Source organism: Aspergillus ruber, assembly GCF_000600275.1.
Source record: "Aspergillus ruber CBS 135680 unplaced genomic scaffold scaffold00013, whole genome shotgun sequence".
Taxonomy (NCBI): domain Eukaryota; kingdom Fungi; phylum Ascomycota; class Eurotiomycetes; order Eurotiales; family Aspergillaceae; genus Aspergillus; species Aspergillus ruber.
In genome coordinates this window covers 401,355-416,251 of record NW_024467309.1, presented here as the reverse complement: position 1 = coordinate 416,251, position 14,897 = coordinate 401,355, and the positions used below count along the sequence as shown (strand labels likewise).

At 49.4% G+C, this 14,897-nt stretch overlaps 7 protein-coding genes across 7 annotated transcripts; 3 read left to right on the top strand and 4 right to left on the bottom strand.

Annotated features, from left to right (window-relative positions):
• Positions 1-547: 547 nt before the first annotated feature.
• EURHEDRAFT_377708 (uncharacterized protein) lies at positions 548-1,005 on the bottom strand (the record flags this gene model as incomplete). The annotated part of the gene is made up of 2 exons (XM_040778995.1): positions 548-703; positions 745-1,005. 2 exons carry the CDS (start codon positions 1,003-1,005, stop codon positions 548-550), a joined length of 417 nt encoding a protein of 138 aa, XP_040638861.1.
• A 174-nt stretch (positions 1,006-1,179) lies between these two features.
• EURHEDRAFT_412490 (chaperonin-containing T-complex subunit CCT5) lies at positions 1,180-3,768 on the bottom strand. The gene is made up of 10 exons (XM_040781920.1): positions 3,590-3,768; positions 3,510-3,527; positions 3,400-3,448; positions 3,228-3,321; positions 3,094-3,177; positions 2,088-3,026; positions 1,895-2,032; positions 1,655-1,835; positions 1,515-1,603; positions 1,180-1,462 (listed from the first exon to the last, which is right to left on the bottom strand). The coding sequence occupies exons 1-10, from the start codon at positions 3,597-3,599 to the stop codon at positions 1,418-1,420; spliced, it is 1,647 nt and encodes a 548-aa protein (XP_040638860.1). The 5' UTR covers positions 3,600-3,768; the 3' UTR covers positions 1,180-1,417.
• Positions 3,769-3,878: 110 nt separating this feature from the next.
• Positions 3,879-5,451, top strand: EURHEDRAFT_412489 (chromo domain-containing protein). Its single transcript, XM_040781919.1, has 7 exons — positions 3,879-4,035; positions 4,095-4,227; positions 4,275-4,317; positions 4,375-4,454; positions 4,511-4,889; positions 4,941-4,966; positions 5,019-5,451. Exons 1-7 carry the CDS (start codon positions 4,029-4,031, stop codon positions 5,035-5,037), a joined length of 687 nt encoding a protein of 228 aa, XP_040638859.1. The 5' UTR covers positions 3,879-4,028; the 3' UTR covers positions 5,038-5,451.
• Positions 5,314-6,830, bottom strand: EURHEDRAFT_386489 (putative transcription factor Rap1; the record flags this gene model as incomplete). Its single annotated transcript, XM_040779686.1, has 4 exons — positions 5,314-6,231; positions 6,283-6,523; positions 6,571-6,656; positions 6,711-6,830. The coding sequence occupies 4 exons, from the start codon at positions 6,828-6,830 to the stop codon at positions 5,314-5,316; spliced, it is 1,365 nt and encodes a 454-aa protein (XP_040638858.1).
• Positions 6,831-7,476: 646 nt separating this feature from the next.
• EURHEDRAFT_515475 (uncharacterized protein) lies at positions 7,477-8,252 on the top strand (the record flags this gene model as incomplete). The annotated part of the gene is made up of 3 exons (XM_040786382.1): positions 7,477-7,492; positions 7,558-7,902; positions 7,975-8,252. 3 exons carry the CDS (start codon positions 7,477-7,479, stop codon positions 8,250-8,252), a joined length of 639 nt encoding a protein of 212 aa, XP_040638857.1.
• Positions 8,253-8,454: 202 nt separating this feature from the next.
• On the bottom strand, positions 8,455-12,860 carry EURHEDRAFT_515474 (uncharacterized protein; the record flags this gene model as incomplete). The annotated part of the gene is made up of 6 exons (XM_040786381.1): positions 8,455-11,032; positions 11,103-11,274; positions 11,499-11,502; positions 11,535-12,518; positions 12,567-12,720; positions 12,772-12,860. 6 exons carry the CDS (start codon positions 12,858-12,860, stop codon positions 8,455-8,457), a joined length of 3,981 nt encoding a protein of 1,326 aa, XP_040638856.1.
• Positions 12,861-13,782: 922 nt separating this feature from the next.
• EURHEDRAFT_456022 (uncharacterized protein) lies at positions 13,783-14,732 on the top strand (the record flags this gene model as incomplete). The annotated part of the gene is made up of 2 exons (XM_040784325.1): positions 13,783-13,950; positions 14,010-14,732. 2 exons carry the CDS (start codon positions 13,783-13,785, stop codon positions 14,730-14,732), a joined length of 891 nt encoding a protein of 296 aa, XP_040638855.1.
• Positions 14,733-14,897: the final 165 nt, after the last annotated feature.

Sequence of the window (14,897 nt, the reverse complement as noted above, 5' to 3'; positions counted from 1 at the left end):
AGGCATGTTACAAATTAGATACTAATGAAGCTGTCTTGTTCTTTCATCGCTTTAATGCGAATATATGAATCTACCATTGGCACGCCGCAGATGAAGTAAAGAATAGAGAAAAGGAGAAAAAAAGAAAGAACACTGATAAAATCTTTCTCAATTAGCGCCCTCCTCGACCTCAACTATCTCCCGTCCTCGCCGACGCCTTCTTTCTCTGCTTGCCATTCCCGTTCTTTCAACAACTTCTCATCCTAAGTAAAATTTGCTATATATAGAAGCCTTTATATATCCACAACGAAGTCACCCTCAAGGTCAGATTGGGGTTCACACAGCGTCATCTTCTGAACTGAGATTGTCAGCGGGCCTTAGGTGACAATCATCTGATTATTCGCTCTGCACCTCACGTCAACAACCTTCGAGTATGTTGTTTTTATGCGAGTGCTCCCCTGACCTGACGAAACGCTGGTTGGGACCCGTTTTCGAAAGTCAGTTGGTCTAGTAGCCTTTTTATGGGGATGAGAACTACGGCCCTCACATAACCTTGAAAGAGTTCGATCTAAAGCCTAGCATCTGACCGTAGATGCCGGAAAGTCTCTGTCCACCCACTGTCGACGACAATTGTCAGCCATTTCGAAATTCGCTTGGGAGGCAAACGGTTGACACCAGGCTGCCAGCATGAGTCTAGCTCTTTGCAGACCTGACCTTCGCTACCCTTTTCATCCCAATTAGCTTGAGTTCCCCACTGAGACCCACCAAGTGTCTATCGAATTCGATTAATCCCGAGAGATTGCACTCCGCGGTCTTATGGAGACCACTAGGCAACTTGACTACCATGCGACGGGATGCCTGCTCGTATGTAATACTGGCCCCTTTGCTACCGATAAGCTCATGGTTATCGGCTGCACTACCAACGAAGCCGGGCTGGACGTTGCTGAATACAGCATAATCTGTGGGCTTCTCCTTCAAGAGTTCCTGTTGAACCACCCACTTGATGCCATTAGTGGTCGATCCCATTGCACGTGATGTGCCCGCTGGGAGTGATGAGATCTGATAGGTCGGATCAAAGGGATAACGTTAGTCCGACTAGCGAACCTCCGATATATGGCCAGCGTTCGCCACATATAGATAGAAAAGCACTCATAAAGCACTCAAGCACCCGTGTACTCTAGGCTACATTAGATAGAGTATATCAATCGTTCGTTTTAATTGGGTCTTCTACATATAGGCCTCGTGCAGTCGGATGATCGACTCCTCCGGTTTCCCCTGAACCTCCGACGGAACCCATTTCAGGGAGATCCGTAATCGATGGGCTTTGTCGGCATGAGAAACGAATTACCAAGATATATGTAAATATGAATTCTTTATGACTGTAACATCCTTTCAGCAGCAGTTGGCCACCGGGACACAGAACCTGTATACAAGAAATCTAGAAGTCTTGGTCATCGTCGCCGGAAATGATGACGTTGTTGATCTAGTAACTGGTTAGTCGAAACCATAGAAGAACGGGAAGAGCGGTTATATACCTTAAGAACCATACGACACAGCTGGGTGGCCAGCAACAGCTGTTGGCGCTTGCCGATCAATGGGTCGATAGCAAAGTGCTCTTTCATGTCTGGTATTTGGTCAGTATAAGGAGTTATAGTAGTCAGAATACAAGACATACCGTTGTTACCAGTCACCATGCAGTCCACACCCAGGCGAGTGTTGTTCTCCTTGACTTGGCGCGACTTGATAGAGGCAAGGGTCTCAATAGGGCTCAAACCAGAGTTCTCGGCTAAGGCCAATGGCACAGCATCCAATGCATCAGCGAATGCACGCATGGCATATTGCTCAATACCAGGGCTCTGTCAAGTTCACAGGTCAGTATGAATGTAATTGCAGACAAAATAATCGAGAAACCCACCTTGACAGCCGCGTCCTCGACGGCAAGCGAGCAAGCAATTTCAGCAGCACCACCACCATACACAACCCGGTTGTCTCTCACCAAGTTGCGGACGACGCACAGAGCATCGTGCAGCGACCGCTTGGCTTCATCAATGATCTGTAGAGCCCGATGTTAGCAAATCATGGGGTAATCAGGCTAGGAAGTCACTGACCATCTTGTTGCTCCCCCGGACGAAAACAGTCACCGCACGGCTATTGGCGCACTCTTCAATGACAAGCATCTTCTCCCGGGTAGTACCGAAGGTCATTTCCTTGACAAGACCAGCAGTTCCAAGCTTTTCCGCGCTCAGATCCTCGAAACGAGGGACAATTCTACCGTTCGTGGCGATGGCAATCAATTCAATTTCGGGACCACCGACCCACCGGACAGCGGGGAGGTTGTTCTGGAGCAGAAGGTGGTTTGCCTCATCATCGAAACCCCACTGGCAAATAACAAGGTTGGCACCTGCATCCTTCAGGTTCTGGATCATCTCCTGGAACTTCTCGCTCTCGTAGTTTTGCAACCGCTTGAATTCGTCGACCGATGTGATGTCCAGCTTGTGCTTGGTCTTAGGCTTCGGGGGCTCGAATGGGCAAGTTAGAATTGCCAATTTTGCGTCTGTCACCTCGTCGGGCATCTGAGGGTGGGAGAAGTCCTTGTCGACAATAACACCCTTCACCAGAAGGGAATCCTCAAGAGCACCTCCAACCTTGCCATCAACCTTGATTAGCTCAAAATCGACGTCCTTACGGTCGAGATCGGCAACAGAGAGAACGGCATCGATGGCGATTTGCGCAAACTGGTCGTGAGACTTGGAGACAATCTTGCTACCCAAACTGGTCTTTGCGACCTTCAGCAGGTTCTCGGTGTTCTCTCTCGAGAAGGGGATTTCGTCGCTGATCTTATCGAGTTGTTCAAGGGCGATCTCACAAGCGGAATCGTATCCATCCGCAATCCGAATAGGGTGAATACCCTTGTCAATCAAATCCGCGGCCTGCTCCAACATGGCTGCTGCCAGAACGACAACACCAGTAGTACCGTCACCAATTTCTTCGTCTTGGGATTTCGAGAGTTCGACCAGCAGTTTAGCAACGTTGTTCGTGATTTCCATCTTCAGAAACGGGAGAGGTCAGTGGCAATTTCGTACAAGCGTCGAGAGGTTGAGGTTGACGACGGACCTGCCCAAGAATAGTTGCGCCATCGTTTGTCACTGTAATATCACCATCCGGAGAGATCAAGATCTTGTCGAGACCACGCGGACCCTAGAATAATGCTTAGACTTTGTTCCAGCAACGTGTTCGAATAACCATACCAGAGAAGTCTTCACGATGTTGGCAACAGTTTTGGCAGCGACAATGTGCGACTTCACAGCCTCCGTGCCATGTTGTCTCTTCTTCTTTCCTTGACTGTAATGCGTATCCAATCAGCACAAATCCTCCGGAGTGTAGCCGTTAACCGCAGAGAAAGGGATTTGAAGAACGTACTCCCGGACAACGATGAAAGGCCGGCCCTGCTCATCCTTCATCACCGACGCTGTTATGACTGTCAGTCGCTATTCGATACGGTCGGAGCATTTCGCAAGACGGGGATCGACCTTGAGACATATCAAGCTCTGTAAGGAGAAAAGTTGACAGTTAGTCCATAAATTCAAGAATGAGGGGCACCGGGACATACGCATCGCCATTTTTTTTTAATGTGGTCTGCCGCGTGGCAGGAAGTCGGATTTAATAAAAGAGATAAGTTAGAATAACACGGAGAGAATAGAATTAAACAATAACCAGGACAAAAACCCTCGATAGAGTGAGAAAAGCGGGAGGAGGGAAGTTGAATCTGGCCACGATCCGATAGTCGTTCGGAGGTCCTTTTTAGAAATTCTGGAGATGTCCCAATCGGGCTAGTGAGCTGTTTTCCCAAGGCGGTATAGCGCACTTCCTCTCTCAACGCGCGATTCGCAAGTCAAGTATGTCTATCTACCTCGACTTTGCACTCTGTACTTACTTCAATTAATCTGTTGGTCATCGCTGCTTAATGATTGCTCTGTGAAGTTTCATAACCCGCGATCACCGTGACTTTGCTTTCCAGACTTTTCAAGCTTAAATCTCCATCCGGAACCATGCCTCGTGAGTCGTTCCTCGATCGAATTAGCCTGGAGACCAAGCTAATCTTTTACGCATCTTAGCTCCGTTGGAAGATATGTCGGATAGCGAGTCTACCGGAGGCTCTATTCCCTACGCAAACAATGACGAAGAACAACACGAACCCGAGGACGCAGATCAGGCCGCCTCAGGCGAAGAAGATGAAGAAGAGGGCGTGTAAGTCGCGGCAATGGACATGAGATGGGCTGTGCTGATTCGAGCAGATATATTGTTGAACAGATCGTGGGCCATGACTTCCTTAAAGATGTACGCGCGATCCCAACTCACCTGCGACAGCCAAGTGCGATGCGCTGACTGTGATAGGGCACACTCCTGCTTCAAGTGAAATGGAAGGGATACGAGGACCCGGCAGATCAGACTATGGAGCCCGAAGAAAACCTAATGTACGTGATCGAGTATAATTTGCAGCGTATAGCCGCCAAGCTCACTAATGTGTTAGGGAGGGTGCGAAGGATCTAGTGGAGGAGTACTACAAAACTCAAGGTGGTCGTCCGGAAAAGCCAGCTCCCAAGAAGCGCAAGTCGGTTGGACGACCCAAGCAGACCCCCGAGAAGGCAGCACCTAAGAGACAAAAGAAGTCGACTGGCGGCAACGCTATCGGGACACCAACTTCAACAGCAGATGAAAACGAGAACGAGAATGGGGATTTTTATACCGACTGGACGCCCAACCGCAAAAGCTGGGAGAATGATGTGCGAAAAATTGAGACCATAATGCGCGAAGCGGAAACAAGCATTTTATACGCGTACATACAATGGAAAGATGGGAAGAAGTCGAGAGTATCTCTTGAAACATGCTACGAAAAATGCCCGAGGAAGGTGAGTTGTTCAACTGCTAACACTTGTGGACCTATGTTAACTTGCAGCAAGATGCTCAAATTCTATGAGGCTCATCTGTAAGTTCCATCCTTTCACGCTTGGTAAAACAGGGCGCTAACTCTGTCACAGTGTCTTTAAAGAGAGTTAAACTTAATATCAACGAAAGGTTCTCGAACTGCCTAGCAATGATTTAATAATGGAATTTATTGTTATATACTGCGGGTTTTTGAAGTCGATATCCTTGTCTATTCTTACATTGATGGGTTTTGCAAGCACGTTTAGGGCATGCTAGGATGCATAAGTGCCTATTAGCTATTCTTTTTCCGGGTTTCGATTCTCCCTGTGCCTATTTCATCCAATGTTTCCGTGGTTTCCTGTACAATGCAAATTATGAAATTTTGGATTTGGTCTCATTACGGCATGATCATTGATCACCAGGATCCTCAAGCCCTGCATCCCTCGCCAAACCAAGGTATTCCCATCTAACATTGAAATACTCCGTTCCATGTTTCTTCAGCACGCGTTCGATATCCCGGGCATTAGCACCTTCCAAGCACCTATCATCTTCTGGTGTCCATACCCCTGGCATATCATCCGGTATCCCCTTTCCAGCGACCAGATTATCCAGAATCGTATCGGCTAGGCCTGGATCCATGCTCGTGAAGCGCAGGGCTTCGATCACCTGTGCATCGTTCTTTGCTCTGCCGCTGTGTATGTGATCATCGATCCAGTCGTCGATGTCAGGTTGTAAGCTTTGTTCCTCTTCGGGTTCTGGGGTTGGGGTTGCGGGGAAGAAGGGGAGTTCTAGGAATAGGCTATCGACTTCGTTTTCGGGTTGTTCGGACTGGTTCTGTTGTTCTCGTTCTGGTTCTTTGTCATTACGGTACTCTGTGGTTTCAGCTTGGTGGGTTGTTTGTGGTGTCCAGATTTCTCGTGCCGCAGGCTCTGGGGCCCTTCTTCTCTTCTGCTCTGGTGATTCTTGCTGTCTGGATTGAGAACGATCAGTATGTTCAGCATTAGATGACCTTTTCCGTTTTCGATCATCGGGGTTGTTCGCAACTGGGTCTATCCTCTGCCAAGGTCGTTCTTCTGCATTCATACTAGGAGCTCTTGAAAAAGCTTTGTCGACCCCGATCTCATAGACTATTGGAACCCGACCTGTAGTCGAAGCTGGTGACTGTCGATGACTTCTGGCAGGCTTTGGATCCCGAGGAGGAACCGACGAACTAGGCCCTGAGTCTGATGTCTGAGCTGCAGACCCCTCCATACCACCGGGTCGAGGCTGGCCCCGTAATCTCTTCAAGTATCGATCACGATACGACTGCCAAGTATGTCTAGGGTTCTGCACAAGCAAGATTAGCTATATCCACCTTATACGAGTATGATTCCTCACTTTCGCTGCCAAATCCTGATAAATCTTATTCCCACCGATAGCAACTCCAGTCTTTCCCTCAAATTGCTGGACATAGTCCCAAAGCAGCTGGTCATCTTCCATGGAATAAATAACCTTGACACCCCTGCTTGGGATATAGGTTGCTCCCACAGGACGTTGAGGTGATGGACCAGCGTGGTAGTCTTCTAGTCTTGCTAGCCGTTTGTTGCGGATGGAGTCTTCGATATATTTGTATGAGTAGCTGGTTGCTGTTAATACTGTGTACCTTCGGTATATGGGATGACTGACGTATCCGAAGGGAGGTTCTTCCTCTTATGATCGACTAACTTGACGTCTGCGTCTTTGTCTTGTAGTTTCACAATTCCGCCGTGTTCCTGTCCGGTGTATCAGTATCAGTCCCTAAGCAAGTGAAGGGAAGGGGGTTTTACCGTAATGAGTTCCTTGAACCTACTTTTCTGCGGGATATTCTGTGATAACCAGAATTTCTTTCCCCGGAAGAGGATATCAGACCCCTGATTGGAATTGTTTGCGCCATCCTCCGCACCCATCCTAGTCTTTTGGGCGTTGTTTTTCTCAATTCAGTGCGCTGTCGCGTTGCCCTTGGGCCTTGCGCGTAGGGAGTTCCTTGGTTTGCAGTCACGTGGGGGCGTGTCCTTTGTCTTTTGCTGTATATGAAATTGATTTCGCTTCTATGTTGATTTCATTGCAGGCGGTTTTTGTTCGATTGCCTGTTTTATGGCTGGTTGCAGAATTGAGGTTAATTCGGCGCGGTGTCTTGAAGAATGGGCGTCACAAGACGGGGAACATCACGATAAAGAAGTCTACTGAGAATTGATATACGAAAAGTATACTCGTATATCTTGAAAAGCACTGAGACGAATATTAACGAATTCTTATCAATTTGTCCATAAAAGTTTCACGGAATCTACTAGATCCCTGTTGGTTAGTAACGATCCTTATCGATAGTTAACGCGTCTTTTTGCTGCCTCCGCATCCACTGCTCGCATCACCAACTTTACCTCGACCTCACCTCAACATAAATATCTCCCTGTCCTCTACTTCACTCGTCCCGAATCCCTCAAACCATCCCCTCTTTTCTATTCTATACACAAACAAAACCCCATCCCAACAGATCCCACCCTCCGAAAACCCGACACCAGACACCACCCCGCGTCACGCAGCGCAACCACCAAAATGTCCACCTACGAAGGCACGCTCAACCCCAACCCCCCCCTCCCTCCCCCTCTCTCTCTCAATCCTAACAGAAATCTACAGTTGAACACAACACCACAGACCCCAGCACCACTCCCTCCTTCACCCACCGCCGCCGCCGGCCCGACCTCTCCACCTTCTTCGCAACACTCTCCGAAATCTCCAACCCCGAAGCCTCGCGACACAGAGAACATGCCATTCCCGTGCCCGGAGATATAAGCGCGGCGTTTTATTCGCTTGCGGAGGCGCTGGAGGTTATGCGACGGGAAGGTGGTGATGTTGGGACGGAAGTCCAGGAAGGTGGGCAGGGAGGGGAGGATTTGTTGACGACGATGATTCAGTCTTTGTTGAGTGAGGCAAATACGCCGCCGAGAGAGGTGGAGGGTGTTAGTGAGGAGTTTTGTGATGGTACTTTCCACCCTTTCACTACCTACAAAAACGAATAAGTCGCAAGTTGCTAACATATGTGCTGTGGTGCAGTCCTCGACCGCGTCCCCCGCAAATCCCTCAAAGAGTCCCAAACCTGCCCGATCTGCAACAACCCCTTCCTGGAAGACGAATACCCGCTCGTCGTGCAGCTTCCCTGCCACCCGACCCATCTGTTCGATCTCGAGTGTGTGCGGCCGTGGCTGATGTTGAGGGGTACATGTCCTCTTGACCGGAAGGATTTCGCGAAACAGGAGAGGGAGAAGGAGGCGGCGAGGAAACAGAAGCCGGCGGATGATGATGAGGAGGAGTGGGATGGGATGTATGGTTAGTCCAGTTCAATGGGGTGGGGTGGGAGTTGTTTTGGTGACTATGAGAAATGATTTGGTGATGATTGATACGTACGATGTCAGTGTCAGTTGTATAGCGGAGATACCAGCAGTGTATATGCATAATTTGGAATCCAATGTAATGCGAAACATATCAAAAATTCTATACAGGGGTACAAGATCGTCTATTCGTACATAAAATGCATCACATGCTTACCCTGGTAACCCCATCAGTATCCGACTTGGGCTGAATAGCCAATTTGCCCGTCTTATCAATCACAGCCTCGAACCCACTCCGTTCCAACAAGCCCCCATCATCTTTGACAACCTCCCTCGCTTCAAGATCCTCCACCATCTTCTGGTTTTCCCTGTTCCCTTCTAACAGGAACTTTAGACACATGACGGCGTGTTCCTTGATGTAGGGGTTGTGCGCATCGAAGTTCGTGCAGGAAAGGATCGTCTCGAGACCGCCGTATCGTCGAATCTGATCTTGTACTTCGGGGCACTTCCACACAAGCGACGAGAGCACGAGCACGACCAGCTTCTTAAGGTTCCTCCATTCGAACTCGGACGGATCCTCTGTGATCGGTGGCGACTCGGCTCCCGAGCCTGGGCCGATATCTGCGGGGTCGGGGTCGCTGGGGTCGTAGGGTCGTTCTACGGCGACTGGAACGCCGCTTGTACCTGGCTGCGGGCTATCCTTGGGAGGACTGGTGTGGCGCGGGGGAATTCCCATGGGTAAAGAGCTCAACTGGCCTTTGGGGATGCTGGCCTCTAGTTCCTTGATCAGGGTGACAAGGTCGTAGACAATCTCCCACTTGACGAGCAGGTTCTTCCAGTCGTTGTTTTCGGTGAGAACGGCAAAGAACTCGAGGAACTGGTAGACGCCTTCGTAGACTCGTTCCATGTCCCACAGGTTCAGTGGGAAGTCCTCTGGCAGTGCGCGTCCGGCGCGGATCTGGCCTTGGAGGTAAATCAGAGCGCAGGTTTCGGGGATAATGTTACCGCGGAAAATCGTGAAGATGTAGCGCACGGTGAGGACGTCGACTCGGGAAAGGGGCGCTGGGTTCTTTGAAGGATTGGGCTGTGTTCCTGTCACAGATGCGGGAGAGTACTTGGATCGGAAGATGTGGGTCAAGATCTTGACCACGACGGCTTGCGCCGGAGAAATGATATCCTTTGGTTGTCCAAAGTCGGAGTAAGCATGAGACATCAGACCGTTCTTGAGCACCGCGTCCATGATCTGCACCATCATCTTGAAGTACAGCTCGTCGTCAGGAAGATCCCAGGCGGCAATGAATATCAGCAGTTCGCGTAGCAAGTTGCGACCTGTCTCCTGGGTAAGCAGTATGTGACACCGAAGAGCCTGCATATTCCTCGAACCAACTCTCTCTCCGCCCTTGAGACCAAAGCTGTCGACAATACCGGCCTGGACAATCATTGGAAGAGCTTCGATTTCCGCAGGTCCAAGCACAAGCGGAATGTCAGTCAACAGACCCCGTTGTTGATCGCCTGGGCGGCCTCTGTAGTCATCGTCGTCCTCGTCATCTTCCTCCTCTTCCTCCTCCATGCTTCCGTCCGCGACAGCCTCTAAACTGCGCGAATCATCATCGGCAACCGTCCCGCCATCAGCATGGTCATACTCTTGGCCACCATCGTCACCCATTTGCGAGGTCTCTTGCAGTCGTGCCATCAACTCATCCTTTGCTTCTTGTAATGTCTCTGCAGCAGACTGTGCGGAACGCGGCATGCCGGTATCTTCCTCCGCCACAACGGCATCCCCTGAAGCAACGGTGCTGAACTCGGAAAGGTCAGGGAGATCAGCCCAGCAGATCCGAGGGAACCCTGCAGTAGGGCTACGGTCGATGGTAAGAATAGACTTCTTGCGCGGTGGCTCATCTTCTGGTAGAGCTGGAGGAAGATCCCTAGCCCTGTCCTGCAGATCTGACCATCCATCCACCTTCGCTCCGAGTATTGCTGTAAGAACAGCCCGGATTTCCTTAACCTGCTCTGGATCTTTACCCATTTCCTGTATCGCCGTCAAATCCCGTCCCAGGAGCTTCTCCATATGGTCCTTGATATTTGCGAGAAGGAGCATAGCCGCTTCCTCCTTGATCGTTGCAGGCTCTCTTGGGAAATTGGAGATAGTTTCCAACAACAGATCCTCTGCAGTCTGATCATACAGGGCCCGGATCGGCGGATTAACGATCCTCTCCCCAGTCTTCACGATCGGCGCGACACCATCCGACTTGCTAATTGTCTGGTCCAACGGCTCCTTGGGCTGAATAATGTTCGTATCCCCCGTAGAATGATACCCAAACAGATCTAACCAAAGCACCATCTTCCGCTGCTCATTGTGCATGATAAAGTTGTGCAGGAACTGCAAGCACGTAATCAATAGGCGCTTGTAAAGATTGACCACTTTTTGCCATCGCTCCTCGTTCCTTGCATTGGTTTCCCCATCAAAGCCCCGCGCAGTAACCCTCACGCAAGTATCTACCAGCGCTATTATCCGTTGGTCGAATCCTTTTTCTGCTGCCATGTTTTGCGCTTTCTTTGTCGTTGCGAGGAGGTTGCGTGCGATCGTGCAGAGGTCATTTAAGCGTTCGATGTCCTTGACCAGCGAGAAGTAGTTGAATGCGATGAGGTTGGAGGATGAATGGTCGTAGTTAACGGACGGGGGACTCTTCCATGCGAAGGATTGTGCCTCGAGGACGGGGATCGCTTTGGTAAGTACGTCTGTGAAGCCCTGCCAGATGTCTGGCGACAAGCCCAGATTGTGTCTAGCAAAAAGCAACAAATTAGCATACAGTTACTATGGGATGGCAAAGACTAGAACAAATATAAGCATACCTGACATCGCTCTCCTGATGTGTCTTGTACAGGATCTGCTTCCCAGCAGAGAGCATATGCTCTAGCCTCTTGTCGTCAACCATGCCGCGGGTTTCGTAGTGGCTCAAGGTCCCCGTCAATATGACCTTCAGCATTAGTTCGGCTGGTGTGCATTTTGGCTTTGTATCTGATTCTGCGCGGTCAGTCATAATGATTGGTTATGACTGCTGGTTGCAGAAGCTGAGCGCCAAACAATTTCGTCTTTATTATTGATTGCAGGTGGCGGTTGGGGTTAAAATAATTATCAATGCGGAGCAGAGAAAGATACTCGGATTTACTCGATCTCCGATGTGTCCCGCCGATTGCTCTTTTGGGATTGATAAACTGATTGAGGCCTCAGGCATTTGAAATATTGACTTAGCTAGTAAATGTATCCAAGCAGTTCTATTGCACCTTCTTATTGACAGGTAGCTTGAAAGCTTCCCGCATATTATCCCAGAATCCCAAGTCGTAAATGTTATCAACCTCTTCCATACTACGCACTCGCACCCATCTTGGATCATAAGGTGCATCGAGATCATCTGGTTGGATGATATCGTTGGACCTCGACGAAATCTTGTATCCTTCCGCTGGCGGCTCCCCGTCTGTCAGGAGGAGGATTTGATCACTGCTCAAAGGCCATGCCAACTGGGGATTCTGGCTCTCACCCGGAACCGGCGAGTTTCCGTAAATTTCCTCCTTTGTAGACTTGAAAGTACAGCCATCCGCCACTTCATCTTTCCATTCAGACCATTTCGCGCTTTCATTGGTCGTCATCCCAGCCCAGATGAGGTATGTATGGTACACAAGAAAAGCCATCGCCAGCGGAGCTGTCATGAATGCCAGCAAAGTGACTGTTCCGATGCGGATTTCAGCCGCAATAACCAATGACCAAACATTGAACCACATCGTCCAACTTTTCCTCGCCAGCTTTTGTCCTGACTCTGGGAGGAATAACACCTCCATAGTCTGAGATAGAAGCGAGTGGCCCAGGAGCGAGCCGTATATCAACAGAACTGACAACGACAGCAATAGCAACAGAAAGTAGTGGTAGTTATTCGCGCCCACGCAGTTTATTAGCCATACACAGTGATGGTCTTGTCGAGCAACACACGCCTTGCAGAAACTGCAATGCTTGCTCCGTGCTGGTTTAACGAATTTGCATGTCGAGCAATGGCGTCCCGGGTGGAAGATGACCCCGTCATAGGGATAACGGGTCATCTCTTGCGCATGGTTCTCCGGGGTGATATAGGACGTAGAGACGACACATGCATATAAAAGGAAATACGGAAGAACCGCAACCAGTGGTGCGCAGACTTTATGGATAGTGGATATCCGAGGCCACGCGGTTGGGATAAACAGATATTCTCCAGCAACAAGCAGGGACACGAAGAAAATCTATATATGTTAGCACCAGGAAAGTCACTCAGTGCGTTGAATACGAACTAAGACTAATGGATGGTTCTCATTCCACACGTATTTACCGGTTCGGTTACAGCAGAATGTAAGACATCCACCCAACAGACGATTGTCGAAATAGGATATGCCATTCGGGATATATTTCCAAACAACCTTGTAGAGGAAACTGATGGGTGTTTTCCTGCAGACCAGTTAGACTTGTTAGACTAAATTTCTGAGATTTCCATAGTACCGAAAAACCGGCAATCTCCCAAACAGAGCCACAAACGTCAGACCCGAGATCCCCAGAATCCCCAGGGCCACCGTCTTCAGGAGGCCCATGGCTTAATTTGCCCGCGCAAGTTGGTTTCTCGGCAAAAGTAATCCTTTAATACTATCGATCACGCATTATCGGTGTAGTATATTTTTCTTTTGAATATCTCAGAGCTAAATGCGACGAATTCTATGCTGGCAGTTGTCGGAGTAAAAACTTTGCAGATAGCCCGATGTTGTATCGATGACACGTGACCTTACAACGTGGTAGTTGACAGTTGCAATACGCAATGTTTAAATTGGGTTGATTCAAACACGAAAGAACACATAATGAAACTATTTAATTATGGAGTCTTCCTGTTTACTGTTGGTTGAGCTGAAAAATCCCGTGGCTGGCATCTGCATATACCTCGTCTTCGGTCACTGCTCCAGTTTATGTCTCACTTGTCACCTGTTTACCGTGTGAAAACTGGCATGCTTCTTCTGAAATTAAACCCCATGTTAAGGATATTTAAGATATTTTAACCCGAGTGTTACATACGAGTACCGTGTGTGATCCGGCTGTCACTAAATGTATCCACCGTTCCAGAAACACACCTAAAGTGTCTCTAAACAGGACTCCATAGTGGGCGGGATAAATATAGACGCCGCGTGGTCGAGGCCGATCTCCAGGCCAACACCGCCACCATCATGTCTTTACACGGGGTAAATCTGCTACGACAAGGCTGGCATATTATGAGAACTGATTCCCCCTCTAAAGAAACAACAACATACTACCTAGTTAATGGCGCTCTGTGTACATACATAGTGCAACAAACCCCCCGTTACTAGGCGTGCTTTCTTTAGCAACGCCCGTGGAGCCGCGCCGGTGATCGACTGTTGCGACAGTCTCCAGCAAACATTGACATTCTTTGTGTCTCTTTTCTCTAGTCCTTTCTCCCTCTTCTATCCTCTCTCAAACAACCAGAGGAAATACACAATTACCGCCAAGATGCGTTCCAAAAAGTCATCCGTCAAACCTTCTCTATATCCCGCCATCCCATTTCATATCATTCGCATCTTCGTCCTTCTCTCCACTATCATTGTCGGCATCATCCTCGCCCTCTTTATTTACCACCTACACCAACAGAACTACAGACTACCATGGGCATACCTAGTCGTAAGTTCTCCCAAACCTCTTTTACACCTTACCTATACAAGTCACTAAAAAGCATTCAGCTCATCATCGCCGTCGTCCTCTCACTCATAAACTTCACCCTAACAACCCTCATCCACTGCTGCTGCGGCCTCTCCCCGCGCCTGAACCTAACGTCCAACACAATCCTGCTCCTCATCTGGATCGCCGCCCTGGGCGTCCTTTGCTGGAGCATGTCCCACACTATCCTGACAACCTGCACAGAGACATACTGGGGCAATTCAACAGGAATAACAGTGTGCCGCATTTACAAGGCGTTTTTCTCCTTCACCGTCGCGGCGGTCGCCTCCCTCATCGCGGCCATCACGCTCGATATCATCGTGCGCAAGCGCCAGACTAGACTCGGGAGCTACGATCCCATGACTAGTAACCCGATGATGGTTGGTGGGGATGTGAAGTTGGAGGACAGGAATAGTGAGAGTTTGATGACAGCGGATGATCCGACTGCTGGGGCGAGGTATTATCATGATGTTCCCGATCCGCGCGCGGCTGGGGGTCTTGGTGGTGGGCTTGGTCATGGTCCTGGTCCTAGGAGGCTTGATAGTGTGGCGTACTCGGGGACTGGATCGAGTGTATCTGGGAATGGACATCTAGAGCAGTATCATGCCGGGGAGGCGCAGAATTATTCGGACAATGCGCCGGCGAGAGGTGTTTGGGGGGCGCCCAGGGTGAGGTTTAGTGCTGTTGGGTCCGGGTATGCACAGCCTCCGGAACAGACGAGTTATGATCCTGGTGCATATAGGTGAGAGATCTCTTCGGCTGAAGTGACTATGCGCACCTGATCTTTGATACCTGCTCATCTTCACCGATCTATGATGAGTTACGATATTGCACATGTTTTGATTTTATTTATTAGGTACGGCGTTGGTATTTGGTCTCATCTCTTCAATCTTGGTCATTTGAATACATTA